This window comes from Cyprinus carpio, chromosome B10, assembly GCF_018340385.1.
Source record: "Cyprinus carpio isolate SPL01 chromosome B10, ASM1834038v1, whole genome shotgun sequence".
In the NCBI taxonomy this organism is placed as follows: domain Eukaryota; kingdom Metazoa; phylum Chordata; class Actinopteri; order Cypriniformes; family Cyprinidae; genus Cyprinus; species Cyprinus carpio.
In genome coordinates, this window is record NC_056606.1 from 12173782 (window position 1) to 12194196 (window position 20415).

Below are 20415 nucleotides of genomic sequence, written 5' to 3' on the forward strand. Positions count from 1 at the left end.
TACTCAGCAGCCCCTGGCAAATCTGAAGACATTTTCAGTGAAGATTATATAGATATCTCTTTCACACAGCAAACTTGTATTGATAAAATTAGATAAAAGCTGGCACGCTGCTTAAAATCCTACAGACGTTTCTCTCTTGGATATTTCAACCACAGCTGCCAGGAATATTCGTTTTGCAAAGTTTCTGGCAAAGTTAGCAGACTTGTAACATCTGTTAGGAAAAGTTTCCAAGAGGTTTGCATACCTAAAAATACACCTACCTGTGTACTAGCAGTGTTTGTCCCATCTGTCACCTGTACTGTCATGTTGTATAGTGACTGTGTCTCTGCATCTAGAGGTCTGGCTATTACTATGGTCCCCATCCCTCTCTGAATATCAAATGGACCATCATAGTTACCTATTACATCAAGAAATCACAGTTAGCATGAACTAAAAAATGAGAAGTGATAGAAAAAGCTTTGCATGCACTTATAAATCCAATGAAGAGGTAAAGGTTTAGCAGAAAATGATCAAGGTAAACACTCTACCAATCGAACTGTCATGCAGTTTGGCACGTCTGTGAGTAATACATTTTTTATGTTTCACAGTGATTCATCAAAGTTTCACAGCTTTCGAAACATCAACCACTTTATGTTGGGATCTTTCCCATCAGCCTCAGGTCTCTTATCTTCGACTCCCACAAACATCTGTGTCAAGTTCAGGCCTCTTCACGGCAGATTCTCAAATCATTAATTCAGGTTCATTCTGACGGATAAGGGCAAACTTTCTGAGCATCTTTAGTATGCATTGCATGCATCTGTTCCAATTCCACTCAATTTCCACTGCACTTAAGTGAGATCAGAAGACCCAAAGCCTGGAAGGTATCTCAGCACTCAAAGTGTTTACAGGATTGAACGTTTGCCCTGCAGCAAATGGAGTTTTTAAAGCGAGTATCTAAAAGTATCAGATAAACCAGCCAACCCTTCACGCTTAGGAAAATAACTACAAAATACTGACAGTTAGCCTACCACTGTCAGATGAACAGTTTCCACCACAGGAGCTCTGTGGGATATAAAACATCTCCCGGGACGTTCTTCCACCTTCAGAAACAGATACAGATGAACAGAGAGAAAAAGAAAACAGAAAACTGACATTGAAGTCAAAAGCTCAGATTAAGCGAAACAAATTCAAAAACAACTAGCTTTTACATGCTAGTTCATTCGGGAGTTTTCCAACTAAACTTTACACAGGCAATTCCAACATGTGGGGCAACATCTGCAAAGCTCAGCGAAATCCCAAATACTGAGAGGGTTTAATCAAAATGACCCTCTTTGCAGTTGACTAACTTAAGCATCCCGTGCATCTTCTGTTGAGCAGAAAGTATAGGTGCAAATGATAAATATGTAGTAGAGCTGTAAGCAACAAGCAAATGTAGTAAATCATTGTCAGAATAGTTTACCACAGATATCCACTCTTTTAAATTACATTTACATTTACTCATTTATCCGCACGGTTTTATCCGAAGTAACTGAGGAATGCTACAACACAAGCGATTCATCCAATGCAGACAGTAACATCAGTAATATCAGGGACATTAAAGTTTGCATCCCGACTTAATTTATGGCTGGAACTGCTGCATTATTGATGCTCACCAATGATGTCGAACCATAAAGGAGTTTCTGTCTGCCAAACAGAGACCTCTCCAACTGACTCATACACTTTGGCGTTTTCCGCCACTGTGAAGTTGTAAACGGCTGCGGTAAATCGCAAGGGTAGTGGCGAAGGCATGGGCTTCCGAATCCATTCAACATGCAAACGGGCGGTCGACCACTTCTGAGGGGTCCCATTGTCAGTGGCTTTTATCTGAGAAAATATGAAGTAAATATGAAGGCTGAAAACGTTATGCAGCTTTAAAGAAAAACTTTCTTAAATATCCACTGAAGTGCACATCTGTATGATGCTTTACCGTGAGCATGTCATAGCCACCAGCTGTGACCATCTTCCTGGAAGACACCATGGCTGTCTTGGCATCGATTACGAATTTGCCATCATTATTTCCATCCACGATGCTGTATGTGAGATCTGCATTGGACCCTTCATCTCGATCGTAAGCGAAGACTCTGTAGACAGGATCACCGCGTTTGTTACGGTCCCGCTCCGGAAGGCTGATGCGGTACACAGGCTCTTTGAATTCAGGCGTATTGTCATTCTCATCTTGAACATGCACTATCACCCAGACAGTGGACTGCCTGAAGATCCCTCCTCCATCCATAACTGTAACCTAGATAAACACATATAAACTAAATTATGGTGAAAAATCCACAGCGTCTGAAGATAAAGTAAGCAGTGCATTTTCATTTCAGTGCCAATATTCAATATTAAGAGCTCAAGGAAGCTGCAAATGGAGTTTTAACATTTCTTTGTTGTCTCTTCATACCTTCATTCATGCAATCATGAACATACATCGTTTTACTCATGTCTTAATTACTTATATGTACTGTATAATATATATACTTATAATATATATACTATACCCAAATTATTTAAATACTACACTTCAAAAGTTTGGGGTTAGTAAGATTTTTTAGTAAGATTTGAAATGAATATTTTCTTCAGCAAAGATTAGTTAAATTGATCTAATAAGACTGTAAAGACATTTATAATGTTACAAAAGATTTCTATTTCAAATATATGTTGTTCTTTTTATTATTTTTCATTCAAACACATTATGGATTCTACAAAAATATGAAGCAGCACAATTGTTTTCAATATTGATAATAATAAATGTTCCTTGAGTAGTTAGTCAGCATATTAGAATGATTTCTAAAAGACCATGTGAAACTGAAGACTGTAGTAATGGTTGGTGAAAATTCAGCTTTGCCATCAGAGGAAAATATTACATTTTAAAATATGTTAAAATAGAAATCATTATTTTCAATTGTAGTAATATTTCGCAATACTGTTTTCCTATATTTTTTAATCAAATGAATTGCAGTCTTGGTAAGCATGAGAGACTTCAAAAAACATTCTAAAAATCTTGCCGCCCCCAAACTTTTCATTTTACTTCTGTTCTTTAAATCTTGTAACTCATCCCATATCATTTGTACTGACATACAATGAACAATGGAAACGAGTTAAGTTAATCAACCAGATTTCTGGCAACCAGACACTATACGATTTTTCATTATCTTACATTAAGATTTACATTAAAGAAGTGACTTCAGCCATATCTAGGGCCTTGATGATGGCTTCTTTTGACTTGGGCCTTTATGTAACCATTTATCAACTACCCTAGAAACCCCACGGCAATGAGCCAAAAACCATTCATATACCTTAGCAACTTCACAACAACTCTCTCTCTCTGTTCTCCAGATAAATAAAAAGACTACAATGCCTATAAACAAAACTGTCCCTACTCAACCACTATTCAAAATAAATGAATAGAAAAATACATCAATGCAACATGTTCTTTAGAAAACAACACAATGAGCCAACTGATCTCACTCTTCTTCATGGAGCTCCACTAGAGATTCCCAGAACTTTATCAGACAGTGACCACAAAATTGGGGCCAGGGGCATACACCACTGTAAAAGTCAGAAGCAGCGGCTCATGAAAGCCTCTACGAACTAAATCTTTAATGGCCATCATCCGCCGTCAGCGCCACACGCTGGAGACGCTGATGCCTGGGTGGCTGTCAAAGCAGGCACCTTGAGGCACTAGATGTAATATATGAAATTTGAAACTTGAAGCCTGCTGCAGAGTGAATCATCATTTAGTGAACACAAAAATCAATAGCCCTCATTCCGCTCGGTCCATGTAGAGCAGGGATCACGGGGAGCCACACCCATCCCATTGATCAATGCTACTGTACTGCCCTCATTGACTGATCAGTAATTTAAGAGCTGCTCACCAGACTGTATGAAAATTTGCACATCTGCACATGTTTTGGTGTTAAATAAGAGTCCTTGGTCAGTAAGCACTGGCTTTATTCTCTCTGTCACTCATAATGCAAATGTAGACAAGACATTTGCTGTACTCCACCTCATTATAAGACATTAGAAATAAAAAAGCACATGGAAACACTGTTGCCTTTATATGTGTAAATCCATTCCTCACTCGATACTACAACTGATTCTCCTAATATTCAAATGAATTCAATAGGTTACTGGTAGCATATCGCTATTTTGTTGGACAGACAAATGTGTTCCTAAAACAGATCAATAAATAAGTCAGTGTGTATCCTGTATGATGATAATCAATAAAATTATTGAGGCTGTTGATGGGTAATCATTTTAGCCTGCTTTGTATAGGAGTTACATCATAGTTTTGTCACTTATGACTATAACATTACTTTATTTTATGAACTAATGAAACTGCCCTTGAGAATGATGAATCAATGCATTTGCTCTTAAAGGGATAGTTCACCCAAAAAAAACCTGTTACTATTTGCTTGCATTCATGTCATTCCAAACCTGTATGTTCTTATTTTATTCTTATTCTTATTTTATCTTATTTAAAAAATATATATGATTTAAAGGGGTCATATGATGTTGCTAAAAAGAACATTATTTTGTATATTTGGTGTAATGAAATGGGTTTATGCAGTTTAAGGTTAAAAAAACACATTATTTTCCACATACTGTATTGCTTCTCCTCTATGCCCCGCCTTCTGAAATGCGTTGATTTTTACAAAGCTCATCGCTCTGAAAAGTGAGGTGTACTGTGATTGGCCATCTATCCAGCGCGTTGTGATTGGCCAAATGCCTCAAGCGTGTAATGGAAATGTTACGCCCCTTACGAGAATAAAAGGTACGCCTTCTTTCTTTGCGTGAACATCTGGGCGGTGTTATGCAAATCTTCCCACATACTGACGTAGAGATGTGGGTAGTGTTGCTTTCGTCAACAAAAATTATGACTAAATATCATCGTCAACGAACCTTTATCACATGACGAAAATGAGACAAGACGCAACGTAAATGCTGGTCATGTGACGATGACTATAATTAAATGTATAATGCAATATTGTTGACGAATAAAAACGAGACTAAATGTGGTTTACAAAATAAAAACTATGCTAAAATTTCTCTTCATTTTCGTTTACGAAAACGAGACGAAACTAAATGTTATAACGTTATTTCGTCTCGTTTAGTCGCATTATTATTATTATTTTGCAGTATTTCTGTTTCCTGCGTCTCACTTCAGGGCTGCATCAGGTCGCACTGCGCAGACGCAACCGACGTCACTTCCTCGCGGCATTATTAAGAAGGTGATAACAAACAAAGTTAAGCAGGATTTATACTTTCCCCTGGCTCCGTTGACTGTGAGCGCACCTTCCCAAATGGACGAGGCTTTTATACTTGTCGCATTCACGGTTGTACTTTACTTTGAAACGACAGGGGAGCGACGAGGAGTAATTGTCCTCTAAAACCGTCAGGAATCACCAATGAGAGGTCTTGTGATGAATGAGTTGATGAATTAATTATTTCTTTATGTACAAACTTAAAACAATCTTAAACTATTGGCTGCATTTCGCATCAAACACAAGACAACTTTAAGCAAATAGTGTATAATTAATATCTAATTGAATTCTAATTCTATTTTAGACTATAAAAATAAAATGTACTTCAAATAAGAAGCCTTGGACAAACTATGCAAAAAACTTTGTCCCCTTCACCTAATGGAGTTTGAACTTCATATTAAACTGCTTCTGTTTCACACAAACGCCAGCACAGACGTGCATGTTAGGCTAGAATCGCCTTGAACTCGTGCATGTTCGGATGTGGAGCTATGCGGAAAGTTACAAAAAATGCCATGCACTCCGCCACAAGAAATTAGTTTGCATGCACTCAAAGCGAACTTCCGGCAACACCGTCATATTTTCTGCGCTCACTCAAGCGAACTTGCGGACGCGTCAAGTATAAATCAGCCTTGACACAGAGAAAGGGACCAATGGTCGACCAGCCAGGGTTCGTCTTTGGGAGAAAAATTAGCAGATTTTATTTTATTTTATTTTATTTATTGTTTTTATATATTTTATTTAAATGTATGTGGGTGTACTTCTAACATGTTTGGTTGGTAAAATAAATGTTGTAAATTCAAATCAGAGCATACGGTGATATGAAGAGACACAGAGGAGACCGTTGACAAAGGAATTATTGAATAAAGTCGTTATTTTTGTTTTCTTCGCTTACAAAATGTGTTCCCGTCGCTTCATATAACCCAGATTGCACATCTGATGGCAGGTGGAATATTCTAACGATGACTTTCATACCTTTTATGGACCTTGACACTGTTATTTACAGGACAGTCTCAAGCCTCCAGGTTTTCATCCAAAATATCTTAAATTGTGTTCCGAAGACGAAACTGAGCTTTTACGGGTTTGGAACGACATGGGGGTAAGTGATTAATTACAAAATTTTCATTTTGGGGTGGAGTATCCCTTTAAGAGACAATCTGCCAGATAAAGAAGAATTCAGTACCTCTAAGAAGTGCTCTGCTTGTTGCTCTCTGTCCAGTTTCCTTGATGTGGTGGTGATGAGTCCTGAAAAACATTTTTTAAAAATGATAAAACTGAATAAGCTGCAAACTTCTTTGACAACTATGCAATGAAAGAGCTGCAACAATCAGCATGGAAAGCCGCTCCACTCGACAATGATTAATAACATGTCAGCAAGGGTGCATAAATTTACACAACACTGTTTGTTTATTGCAGAAAAAACAGCAGCTCACGACATAAGGGCCTTTGGCGTAAGCCCACAGATGATATGTCGTGAATGCATAGGGTTATTTTTCAAACCCCTAGTGGCTTTAAAAACACTTCAATGCAGACAGAACAGCAAAGATTGAGAACAGGAAGACATTCCTGAATATGAATGCTTCCTTAAGGCACAAGACATCTGGATGCTGGAGTCTGAAGGTAAATAATTTTAAGCAGGTCTATGGGTTAGAGAATAATTCCTGCTGTGGATATACTGACAAGCTGTATAGAAGAGGGCTTGAGAATCTCAAAAAGAAAAAGAGAACAAAAACATATTTACCCATCTGCATCTCGTTTAAAGCCCATATGACTTTGTCTCTTCCGTCGATCATGAAAAGAAAAGTTTGAAGAATGTATAACTTCCATTTGAGTCAGTTTCTCATCCAGAGTGTGCACATCAGTAATATAGATGACACTTTTTCTGGTGTTTTTGCATCCTTTTTAAAGAGTACATTTCTCCTTCTGTATTCCACAGAACAAAGTGATATGTGAGATTTTCTGCAAATCTCTTTTTAAAAAGTATATACACCATGTACAAACATACTGCAAATTTCATAATTTTGTAGAACACTATTTACATAACATAAATCTATAGTATGTGCTTTCTGAGCCAGTGATTCTCTGTGAAATATAACCATGGCAACAAAAGAACTCCTGATGGCACAGGTTGAATTGCACCGCTGGAATCCACAGTATTCCCTAATGTGTGTCATCCAGAGAGACTCCATTAGAGAAATTAGAGAAGCTATGAACTCACAGAGCCGATGAGGGACTGAAGCACAACAAGGAAAGGATTTTCACTCATAAGCCATTCATTTAAGTATAGAGATACTGTCGGAAGGACATCTGTAACGAAAATAATTTGTACAAGATATGACTCTGTTAGAGGCAAGCGCTCTAAACTAATAATCAAACAGGCACTCTCTATTTTCAGTATGCAGTAATTGGTTGCTGGCTTAGTCACAGCACATTTGTTTTTATAAAAGAGCTCACAATGCAATTTATCTGAACACTTAGGCTGAGTTCAACAGACAATCACAAAAAGAGAGCAAGATAAGTGGGGAGCAATTACAACGGCTTTTTCCCAGCAGTGGCTGAAGCTAAAGTAGAATCTATGACTGCAGTCCAGGGTCAAACTATAAAACGTTCAAGGTTTGATACTTTTGGGTTGATTCAGCTGTAATTTCATTGCCTTCCACGTATTGTTTTTCATATATTTCATCCTTGAACACTCAAAGACTTTCATATAGAGTGAGAAACAGTGTTAGCTCTCTGCTCACTACATATCAATGCATGCACACACTTGCTCACATCTCATTATATATATTGAGTAAGATTTATTGAGCTTAAACCTCTGTATTCCAGTGTAAATATGTGGTGCCACATGCTGCCTTGGAGGGATTTGCCGATAGTAGAATGAAAAGCTTTCCTGCTGGCAACCAAACCTTGTTTAATTAATTCACTGACTACAGCTGCATACATAAGCTCCCATGACTCACTTCTCAAATGACAAGGAAAGCAGCACCTCGGTGTAATCAGCAGTGCAGCATGCACCCAGCATGCCATGGGATCAGAACTCTGCATGTGTGTTAACACTTCACACTAGAATGTCCTGACACTGAGCAGATTACAGCCTGTGCTGCTCAGTTTGTTTAGTAGTACTTGTGAAAGCATTCGCGAACGTGATAAATGGGAGTTTGGACTGGGGGACAGTGCACTGAAATTTCAAAGGAAAATATGATCAAAGATTATTCGCTCATATTCAGAGGGAAATAAATTGTTTATTATGTATTTCCTGTAGATTTGCTTATTTTCTGTAGGTTGAAAATGTAAATGATATAAATGGATGCAGTATAATCTCATATATATGACTAAATGATTGTTTTAAAAATGTATATTAGAAATGCATGCAGTCAATCTAACATTTAATACTTAATTCTTATTTTTATATTAAAAATGTAAATGACAAATTTGTGCAGTATAACCTCATATCCCTAGTAAAAAAGTAATATATTTAATACATTTATCTCATACTTAGTATAGTTTAAATCTATTACTGACTTATCGCTCAAGACTTACTGATATAAAAATTATAATTAAACTTTATTTGGAGTACTACTTGTATGCAATGCAAATTGCTTAATATTAAGCCTAAAATGTGTTTTAATGTCACTCTTGATGAGGACTGTATGACATTTTAATAATATTAGTCTTTAAATGCAAGATTTACTTGCAATAGTTCCACTTTAACACAATCAAATTTACTTTAGTAAATCTTTAGTTAGACTTTAGCACTACAGTTTTTTTATTAGTATATTAAAAATGTAAGTTGCATAAAATGTAAATTAGATTTACATGCATTTATGTAGATCACATATTAATTCCTAAATAAATGTTTTGTGTTCATTTAGAAATTGCATCAAAGAACAAAATGTAATAAATTAATTTTGATAATTTTAAAATGACAATTAACAAAAGTCTATAATTAAAGTTTTGTCTTTCATCTTTGAATTACCTTCATAATTTAAATCCTTTGTAATTTCAAGGAAATATTGATATATGCAACTAAATGTGATTTGCCTAATTTAGCTGTAATTAATTAAAAAAAAAATAATAATTCACAGCATTGGTAATATAATGAAAAATAAGGGATTTTATGAGTTTTTCTGTTTCTTCATAAAGCAATTTTTTTTATTACCTGTGTTGGAATCAATGGAAAAGAAGTTCTGAGGATTCCCAGCCGTGATACGATACATAAGACGGCTATCTGAGGCAGTAACGTCTGGGTCCTGGGCTTGGATACGGACCACAGACACATCTTTGGGAGAATTCTCCATGACGCACGGGTGGTAGACGGGTTCAGAGGTCAAAGGTGCATTATCATTCACATCCTCCACCTGGATAAACACCTCAATAGAGGCAGAGAGTGGGACCACGCCACGGTCCGTTGCATACACCGTTAACCAGTATGAATCCTGAGTCTCGCAGTCCAGGCTGCCAGTGGTGTAAATCATTCCTGTAAGAACAGAGAAAAGAAAACATATTTAATATCGATCACCTGTTTGATGAATTCAACAAGAAGTACTTTACACATTTTGTGAGCTTTAATGACATTTTTTATGACACATCAACCACTATCAGCACTCTGGCCTGAGTGAGCTGGGAACATTCACTTATTTTTCAAGCTATCCATAACTTGGTTTGTGATTCAACTACACATCAAAAGCGTCCAACCCTACCATGAGTCAAACTTTGGTGTCAAACTTTATTAAACTGTAATGTGCCTAACATTTTGAGGAGATTACAGTCAGGCTGAAAGATTAATGTTTTTAGACACACACTCCCAGAAACCAGAGTCAGTTCAGCAGAGTGTTTCAAAACCAGAGCTGGTGTGGTCTGCCTAAAAGTGTAATTTCTCTTCAGATTTTCTCAGGGGAAATTTACTCAACTGCCAACGATACCTGAGACCAACCTAAAGCAATTTAGTGAAAATGCTTTTTTTGTAAAGGTTAGTTCTCTTACTACAGTCTATTGCCCACAACTCAATTGTGAAACGATTAGATGCATATAAAAGCATCTGCAATAAATGATTCAATGTGGCAATGAGCTACATAGAAATCACTGTTATAGGGTTCAAAGGGGCTAGTTGTCACAAAAGGTTTTCTACAATTTACAGTAAAGTCTTTCTACATATTGTGTGAATGTTATATTTCCTAAAGATTTGCATTTTGTGTAGATTACAAATGTAAATTACATAAATGTGTGCATTATAATATATAGGGCTGCCAATTTAATATGTTAATTTAGTGATAAATTCTAATATATGATTAACCAGATGTATAATTAAGTCTATAATTAATGCCTCTGTTTATGCTAATAAATTAAATCCTCATAAAACAATTTGCAGCCCTAGTTGTACAATGTAAACCATGATATTTTATGTTAGAAAAAAAATACTGTGGTGATGTAAAGATGGTTTAGATCCTAGCTGTCCGATCGCTACCACTTTGTTTATTTAAATGTGGGGATCATCTCAAATATGGAGTGCCACAAGGATCTGTCCTAGGTCCACTGCTATTTTCAATATACATGTTGCACAATATACATGTTGCAGTAATATTATTAGAAAATACAGGATTAATTTCCACTGTTGTGCTGATGATACTCAACTATATATCTCAACAAAACCAGATGAAACTTCTAAATTATCTAAGCTAAGAGTGTGTTAAAAATGTAAAATATTGGATGACCAATAATTTTCTCCTATTAAATTCGGATAAAACAGAGATATTACTTATTGGACCAAAAAACAGTATTTAGTGATAAATGATAAGTGAAAAGTGTGACAATTAGCCCCCGTCTCCTCTATATAACATTGTGTCAAACAGTCTTTTTACACTTTAGGTGTAATATAGTTACACTTTGCAGGGGACATGTTTGCTGAGCGGACAGATTTTTAGCTGGTGGTGTCCAATCCGGACTGACATCTTGGACATACCACTAACTTTAGATGGGCTGGGAATCCCACCGCAGGGCACAACAGCTCCACTCAGAGACTGTATGACCTTCAGGTCTTCAGCACAGCACATCTAATCATTCCTGACCAAAGTGCTGGCTCTGCCATTCTGTGATCAGGAGCACTTCGACATTGCATCACGGGCACATGTAAATATGATCACTGGTAGGAAGGGGCGTCGCTGACAGAATGACCCATTTCATGGCTGTGCAATGCAATGCGATGAGTCGATCGGTCAACCATGCCACAGAACAAAACCACCCGGCTGTGAAGTGATTCAGCCGAGGGGATTCCGACCCTCACAGCCAGCAGAAGCTGGGGGAAAAAAAAGAGAAGTACTCACACAGCATGCAGGTCCCTGATTCTTACTAAAACATTAAAAGCATTGAGAAGTAGAACACCCGAGGGGACAAAGACACAAAGGATATGGGTGAAAACTAAACAGGGACATCTGAAGCTGACTGAATGGTTGCTCAGTGAGGTAACACAGTGTGACAGGTCAGTTTGCCTGAAGGAAATCTGCTATATTCACAATACACACCTTCAAAGAAAAACAAAACCTCTTATTAAAAAGTTCCCCTTATTTTACTTTTTAATCAAACTTTTAAACAGATAGAGAGACCACAAAACACACAGATGAAGCAGACAAACACTGTCTCAAAAAGTACTCTGGCCTCATTCACTAATAATTTTCCGGATATTAATTTGTGTATGTTCTAGGGGTTTAACATTACATGTATTCGTACTGAAAATTTTTGTACAGCTCTTTCGTTTCGGTATGCATGAGTACCGAACAGCTTTGTTTTAACCACTGCATAAGTGAAACTTCATTATAAACTTCGAGTTTTATTGGTACTTTTGTTAAGAAACAAAGTCTCATCTTTAAAATTCTATCAGTTGTTTAGGTAATTCAAACAATAAGTGGTGTTTTGACACTCTTTGATGTGGCGTGTCATCGCTGTATAAATGCCTCAGTTCAAACAACAGGGTTTCCTCTTTACTTATAGTTTAACACTAAATAAATATGAATTAACAACTCATGTCTCATTTAATCCCTCAATCAGGCTTTCAGCCACATAAAGACATCAATACAGCTTGTAAACAAAATGTCACGTAGCATTTCATTTAAGTCATCAGTGTCCACAGCTCTTTAGTTCGCTAGAGAAATTAAATCTTGTGAAGAGTATTTCGCGAAATATTACTTATTATATTTTACTTTACCTGTCTTAATAGTTTAATGTTTAAATAAATCTGTTATGAAAAGTTATGTATAAATGAATATTTCAAAAAATAGTCATTTTAGAATTTAGAAGTTAATTTAAAAACTGCATTATGTGCAATTTACATGTTTGCATACAATGTTTTTAAGTTGAGTGTTGATCGTTGTATTAAAAAATAAATAGTAATTAAATTTAAGTTTGGGCGCTGTTGTTAATTGTAAGCTTATAGTAATGTAAAAAGGACTCTCTGCAGTTCAGAGCATAAGCTGAGGTAGATTTTCATCCCTAGAAAATTTTTAATTAAAATTGATTTTTTTTAAAGAGCGAGCAATTTGTTCAATAAAACAGTTTTTTATATTTAAAAAAAAAAAAGCCAAAAAAAAAAGCAATTTTATGTTTAGGGTTTTATGATTCCCCCCTCCCCGTTGTAGGCTACTGAAACCATACCGAACCATGATGCCCAAACCGAGGTACATACCGAACTGTCAGGTTTGTGTACCATTACACCCCTAGTTTGTTCTTATGCGAAATTTCAGACGAGATGTCCACATTCTAATGTTGAATCTGGATTAGCTAAAATGAGGAAGAACTTGCCCACAGCTATTAATTTGCATAAAATATGCCCAAACTATGACCAATGACCCAGACTATGTCAGTGTACCTTAAAAACTCACAAGGGGTATTACTAATGTATTTTAAGTCATAGAATAGAATGTGAAAATACCTTGAGCTTGTGCAACCACAGACCTTATTTCTGGCATTTAAGCATAAACCAATAGAAAAATCCCTTTGGGATGATGGAATTGAAAGTGCTGAAATGCTAACTCATTTCTAGGTTTTGGCCTACAAAAATGTCACCCCTGCAGCACTATTATCAAACCAGTTCAAATGGTTTTTATTGTGTTTACATGATCTTGTTGCAGACCTCTCATTTGCCAGCTGCTCATGTGTCAATACAATCTCATTTTTACTTTATTTATAGTAAATAAGAAACCTGAAAAAGAAAAACATTCAAAAAAAGAAACCTGATTTTTTTATTTTTGTGTGAAAACATCAAATTATATCACATATATTGCACAATAGCATGCGATATATATGAGATATATATGAGAAATATTAAGAGCAGTATGTGAATTTGCAACTAAATTCTAACAGTATTACTGTATGTCTAAAGTCACAGAATTTCAAAACGTAGGCTACATGTAAAAATAATAAATTGAAAGGAATTTAACCTCTTTTTCGGTCTTCGATCGCTCCAGTTTTCCTATGACTAATCAAAACCCAGCAGAATGATTAAACCTTTAATTTAGGTCATAAATAACGTTAAGATATAGTATAAAGACTTTCAGATAGGCACTAAATAAGATTGGTCCATTTAAAGCAGGTTATCAAGCTGAAAGGTTTCTTTATGATCAGTTCTCATAAGATTAACAAAAGTCAACAGGAATCAACCTGGCACTTAAATGAAAAGCAATTTGAGCTAAAAATAGCAGCCTTTCAGACCCAAACAGCAAATGAGGGTTAAATGAAAAGTGTACCAATTAATCTAGATAGTTCCAGTTATATTGAATTTGATGGATGGAGAGAAGGTTCACTAATGAGCGGTTTCTTTGTATTTTTTTAAAACTGCAATAGGAGTAAATTGGGGTGCAATTCAGTCAGAAATACAGCCAAAAGTACTCTTATTACATTCACATTTTGCAACTCAGGGAATAGAGAAAACATATGTCCTAACATAGAGTTTTCCAGGAGTAAACAACCTTTGAAATTCGCCAAGATATTAAAAATGCATGAAGTCCTCTTTTTAAACCCATACATGAGATAACTATATAACCTCAGCTGAAACAAAAAGTTAATTGATGTCATCATATCACATTACACACTTTCATCATATTAACAAAAAAAAAATGCCAAACTGCTGTAAATGTATAGTTCACACAAGCAATTATGATCACATTGAGAATACCGCACTCTACATACATTAATTTACTTAGAAACCACATCAGTCGTGTCAAAAATATGACAGATTGCATAGAAAAAGTGACACAAGCTTTCATTGCTGTCTGGAACAGGACTCTGCAGACTCAGACATGTTTTCCAGAGTTTTGATTCAAAGATCCTAGCTTTGAAGCTGAGGTTGTTTTGATGGAGTCCCACAGGTTCTGACGCTGAGGATCAGAAATTCTACAAAACACGAGGCCTGTCCCAGCTCAAATTAAAAAGACACAGATTTACACTAAGTGCCTGATTTTGTAAAGCATTTGAACACAAGAAACTAATTTGCTGTCGAGAAAGGGACTAGAGCAATGCAAACGATTTGACACGCTGCAATTGGCTTTCAGCTGATTGTGAATCTCAAACCACTGATCATGTCATTGAAAGCAGCACTAAATCCATCTGCGTCTTTAGCTTTACAAGCCATTGCTTTTAGCATTTATCATTATTCATGAGAGTCAACCAACAGGTGTGTATTATAAACATCAAGGACTGCTTATGGAGCTAGAAGGCAGAAAATCGGTGCTGTGTCCTTCAACTGCAACAGATTTAAAAGGATGATTATGTGTTTTATGCTTAGCAATATCACAAACAGTCCCCAATTATCCTCTAAGAACTTGCAAATTAGAGAAAATAACCATTTCAAATGCAACTCACATTGACACACATGCCATTTAGTTTAATAGCAGATGTTTTGCTGCAAGTGAAATGGTAGCCATAATGCAACTTCATAATATTCTTAACATTTGGTGTCACCATTTTAATTTCAAATTCCTTGAGAAAAAATTGTAGTTCATATTTTAAGATGTAAACAATCAAATATTCATAATTTGTCCTGAATTTAGAACATAATCAAGCAGAACTAAGCCATCAACTCATCCTTCATGTCTTCAAACAAGATCAAGGGCAGTTCTTTTTATGTCAGGCATCTTGAATTCACAAGCATTGCGCCTAAACATGCTGAAAAGGCATTTTTTTCTCTTTCAGCATAAATCTTTTCCCTGTCTCTTTCACTCTACTCCAAATCTGCATCTGTGTTACGTTTGGAGAGAAGTTTCCTCTGTATGCCATGCAGGCATCAATAGGAAAACCCTTGATATCTCCCCTGAATTACAATCAAAGTTCAAGAAGTCTCTAAGAGGACGTGGGCTTGTGGTAAAGATCCTCGACTCCCTTATGCTCCAAAAATATGTTATCTTTTAGAAAGAAAAACAGAATCAGTCTGGTGCAGTGTGTGGGGATGTGAAGCACAAGCAGCCCTTTGCATACAGGTTTCTGAAAGATTTTGACATAACCTGACTCTGGAGAAAAAGAGGCCAAATCTCAGAGGCAAATTAGAGCTGAACTTGTTTCTCGACAGGCGTCTGAGTGAGAGTGCACTCTGATTTATTTCCCAAAGTGTGGGCAGGAATACCAATGCCTGCTCAAAGCAGCAGAGCGCTCTGCCGATAAGGCCTTCATAAATCCCACCAGCCTTTTTAGTTCACACTTGCATCTGAGCAATGAGACTTCGTATATAGGGATCACTTTACATACACACAACTTCAACCCAACACATCTCAACTGGTAGCCGAAATCAAGTGGTTTTGATTTCCGCTTGTTTGGATGTCTATTGCATGAACTGCCCACTTTCAATCATCTCAAAATCCAGTGACAACGACAAGGACTCATAACACACCAAGCAACATGGCAGCTAAATGGATCTCAGTAGGTGGATATGTAGTGGGCGTGCTGAGCCAATGCCACTGTCCTTACTTGTCCCAAAGGTTTTACTTTGAAGATGAAAGACAACTCTTGTTCTCATGTATCCGCTTCCCCTACAACTTGTCTTCTGCTGCTGGTAGGGCATTCAATTCTCTGTGGAAAATCCATGCTCATTTGAGGTTCTGGCACAAGCGTGCACCACTTACTTACTTTAAACAAGGGCCTGATTAACAGGCTTAGCCTAATTAGCTGACATGTGAATGGAGGACCACAGTTACATCCTACTGCCCGTTGAAGTTCTCTAATCAATAGTCATTAGTTGTAATTAATAGTGAATCTGGCACCACATAACAAGTCGTAACTAAGCAACTAAGCATTTTTTTTCTTCTTCAGTGTTGCAAACATCAGATCTCACAGCAAATGCCAGATCTCACAGATTCTGAAAATCACAGAAGAACACCGTTTCAAACCACACAGAGGTCAAGTCCTACCTTTCTAGGTCAGTGGTCTTCTCCAGTGGCGGCAATTTCAGAGGCAATTGTAGACTCAGAGCACAAATTCATTGCCAAGAGAAATAACGTCACTGTGACCTTTTAATACCATTCAGTCAGCACACTGCTGTAAAATGTTAAGGCATAAATCCACAACCATTTTCACAGGTTTTGTTTTATTGTGCAAGCATCAACTCAGGACTGTTTAGTCTCCAAAAAAAAACAAAGAATAGCAGGCAGCACAACCAAAAGGCACATAAAGAATCAAACAATAGATACCTGTTTCTTCATCAATGGAGAACCTTCCAAGACCACTTCTAGCTTTGATAGAGTATCTGATCACTTCATCTCTGCCCATATCATCATCTTGAGCAGTCACCTGGAGGACACTTGTTCCATGCCGAGAGTTTTCCTTCACACTGCCCCTCACTGCGAATTCTGAGAAATACGGCTCGTTGAGGTTCTCATTGACGTCAATGACTTCCACTTCAAGATAAGACTCAGAGCGAAGCTTGACTGGAAAACCCAAGTCCTCTGCTACCACTGAGAGATTGTAAAATTGTTGTTTCTCATAGTCCAGGTCTTTGGCCACTTTAATGACACCACTTTCAGGATGGATCTTAAATGTTCCATTGAAATCATTGGGCAGGGAATATCTCACCCATCCTCCAGATCCAATGTCAGGATCGTGCGTTTGCAGCCAAGCTATAACTGCACCTATAGGAAGGTCCTCCAACACACGGCAACTGTAACTCCTGGGAATAAACACAGGGGCACAGTCATTTACATCTTCAAGGTAGACTCTTAGTGTTGTCTCTGAGAAGATCTGATTCCCTCTTTCTGCCTTATCCCTGGCCTGAATTTTGAGGGTGAAATCCGAGACGGACTCTCTGTCCAACAGACTAGACACATAAACAGAGCCGGTCTCGCTGTTAATGGCAAATAAAGGGGTGTTTGTTAACAAGATGTATGAGATTTCACCATTCTGACCGATATCTTCATCCGAGGCTGTGACTTGGATCACTTCCGTGCCGATTGCTGCATTCTCTGGTATAATGGCAGTATAGCTCTCAAGGGAGAATTTTGGGCTATTATCATTCACATCATCAATGTTAACTGTCAGCAATCTCCAGCTGGATCTCTGTGGAACACCCATGTCAAAGATAGTTATGTTGAGAAGGTACCGATCTGATTGTTCACGGTCCAGTGGCTGATAGATGTATATTAGGCCACTTTCCATGCCAATATTGAAGCAGCTGTCAATGTTCCCATCTGATATGGCATGTAGAATGCGACCGTTGAAGCCTGTGCCACCATCATTTGTGTTCACTTGCAGGACACTGCTTCCCACGGGCATGTCCTCACGAACTACAATGTCGGACGGAAAGGATTCAAACTGAGGCGTCTGTCTGTTGACAGAAAATAGATCTGTGTAGCCTTCCTCCACTTTGGATTTGCCAATGGCAGTGGCTCTTTTCAGAAGTTTCTCAGCTAACTTCTGTGCAACTTTTGTGTCTCGACAATTGAAACTTCTTGCAGGCATTCTGCCTCTGACCACTGATATATTTACAAAGGTGGGTGCAGAGAGCAGCTCGCCATCTGACGCAGCTATTTTCAAGCTGAACTGTTCATTCTTTACACTCATTGAGGAGAGGGATCTTTTTAATGACAACATCCCAGAGTCTGGGTTAAGAGTGAAGACATCTTGCTCATTTCCAGACAGAATATTATATTTAACCAACCCAAGCTCATCGATATCAATGGCAGACATTACGATGATCGTCTGACCCACAGGAAAATCGCGTCCTATCGTACCTTTACATGACACACGCTCAAAAAGAGGTTGGTTGTCATTAATGTTCAGCACTTGTACTGTGACATTGACTTCACTTTCTCGTCTGTAAGGCGATCCCCAGTCTGAGGCTCGGACGGCGAACACGTATGTCTCCAAAGACGATTCAAAATCCAGTTCTTTGGATGTCGTCAGCTCTCCATTAGTTTGGTTGATGATAAACGGAAGGGGCTGAAGGCTGGCTATACTGTATGTTATGCACCCATTATCACCTTTATCATCATCCACCGCTGATATAGTGAGAATGACAGTGCCAATGGGGACGCTCTCATTGATAGAGACTTCGTAAGATGTGCTGGTAAACACTGGGAAGTTGTCGTTAGCATCCTCAACCGTGATTTGCACCTTTGCTGTCATGCCACTTACTGTCTCCATCACCTCTAAATTGAAGAGCTCCTGTTTTAATGTGGTAAACTGTTGTGCTGTTGAGATGACACCAGTGAGTGGATTAATGATAAAATAAATTGAATCTGAGGTCAGGCTTAGAGCATAGCTGACGACCGGCGGTCTTGGAGATATTCTCACAGTCTCTATTATGGTCCCTGGTGGTGCAATCTCAGTAATTGAGGTTTTGTAAATCTTTTTTTCGAAACTCACCTGCACAGACTGTGGTTTTTTCACTAAGAGCTGAACAGACTCAGTGTTGGAGAGTCTTGGTGGTGTTCCACGGTCTTTGGCTTGAAAAGTGAGATTGCAACCATAAGGAAATTTATCCCAGTTTACTGGTTCAGACAACTTAAGCTTGTATTCATTTCCAAGTGGCGCTCTGTCAAAGACAAACTGCTCCTGCGGGTCACCTGCAATGATGGCAACCCATTCAATTTCTCCATTGGGTCCCTCGTCCAAATCTTCTACAGTAACAATGGCGTAAACTGGCTCTTTGTCTGATATTAAAGGGTAAAGTGCAACTGCAGTCAGCGTTGGAGCGAACTCATTGATACGCACAACACTGATCACTAGTTTGGCTGTACTGCTAATACCACTGTTCCCATAAACCTTCATTCCACGATCCACTGCTAAAACCTCAAGGTCAAATCTGCTTTTCTTATCTGCATTTAGCTTGGCTGTGAGCGATACCACCCCACTGATTGGGTGGACAGCAAACTCCTCGACATCTTCCTTGAAGAAATAGTAAAACTCGCCATTAGAGCCTATATCTGCGTCAGTGGCAGTCACCTGAGCCACACTTGCTCCCAGCAGAGAACTTTCTGAAATATCAATGGCATAGGAAGTGGGTGAGAACAAAGGTCGAAGGTCATTCATATCCATAATTTGCACATTAATTGTCACGTAAGCCTCCAGCCCACCTTTGCCGGTAGCCCTCACCATTAATGTATAATTATTCTGCACTTCGCGGTTCAGGATGGCAGCGCTCCCACCATTAGTCCGTATGCGAAGAAAGCAAAAGTCCCCCAACACAAATTCCTCAGCCTGAAACAGCCCCTCATCATCTCCAGATTCAATGGAATATTTAATATCCAAAGGACCAAACTTAGATAGAGGAATCCCCATTTTAACTTCAGTCCTAATGTATGTCCGAGCTGCAGAGTTCTCATAAATGGTGGCATTGTAAATGGAGGCAGTAAATTGAAAGGAGGAGGACTCTGGCTCCTGCAGTTGCCCCAAACAAGGAAGCAGGTGGAGGAGCAATAAGGAGAAACTAGCGAGACAGATCCTCATACTCCTCCCAGGGCAGCTGTTTATAGCCATGCCATCATCCAGTTATCCTGCAAAAGAGATATATATGCAGTGAACCATTTCAATCTAGAGCATTCATCTCACAAAGACATATCCTATTGCTCACATAAATGTGAAAGCAGTTATTTATTAAGAAGCCCTTGGTTTGGATTAAATTGTCAAAAAATAAATAAATACCTGACCCTGTTCTCGATGGACTTAG

The 20415-nt window shown here is 38.0% G+C and overlaps 1 protein-coding gene across 1 annotated transcript in view; it reads right to left on the reverse strand.

Moving 5' to 3' along the window:
* The window catches only part of LOC109061913 (protocadherin Fat 3-like), a 52436-nt gene that overhangs the window by 31424 nt on the left and 597 nt on the right, over positions 1-20415 (reverse strand). Inside the window, 7 exon segments of the mRNA XM_042732524.1 lie at positions 261-397; positions 1008-1079; positions 1632-1842; positions 1946-2260; positions 6460-6521; positions 9436-9753; positions 16943-20242. Of these exon segments, the coding sequence (XP_042588458.1) occupies positions 261-397; positions 1008-1079; positions 1632-1842; positions 1946-2260; positions 6460-6521; positions 9436-9753; positions 16943-20225 (4398 nt within the window). The 5' untranslated portion in view covers positions 20226-20242.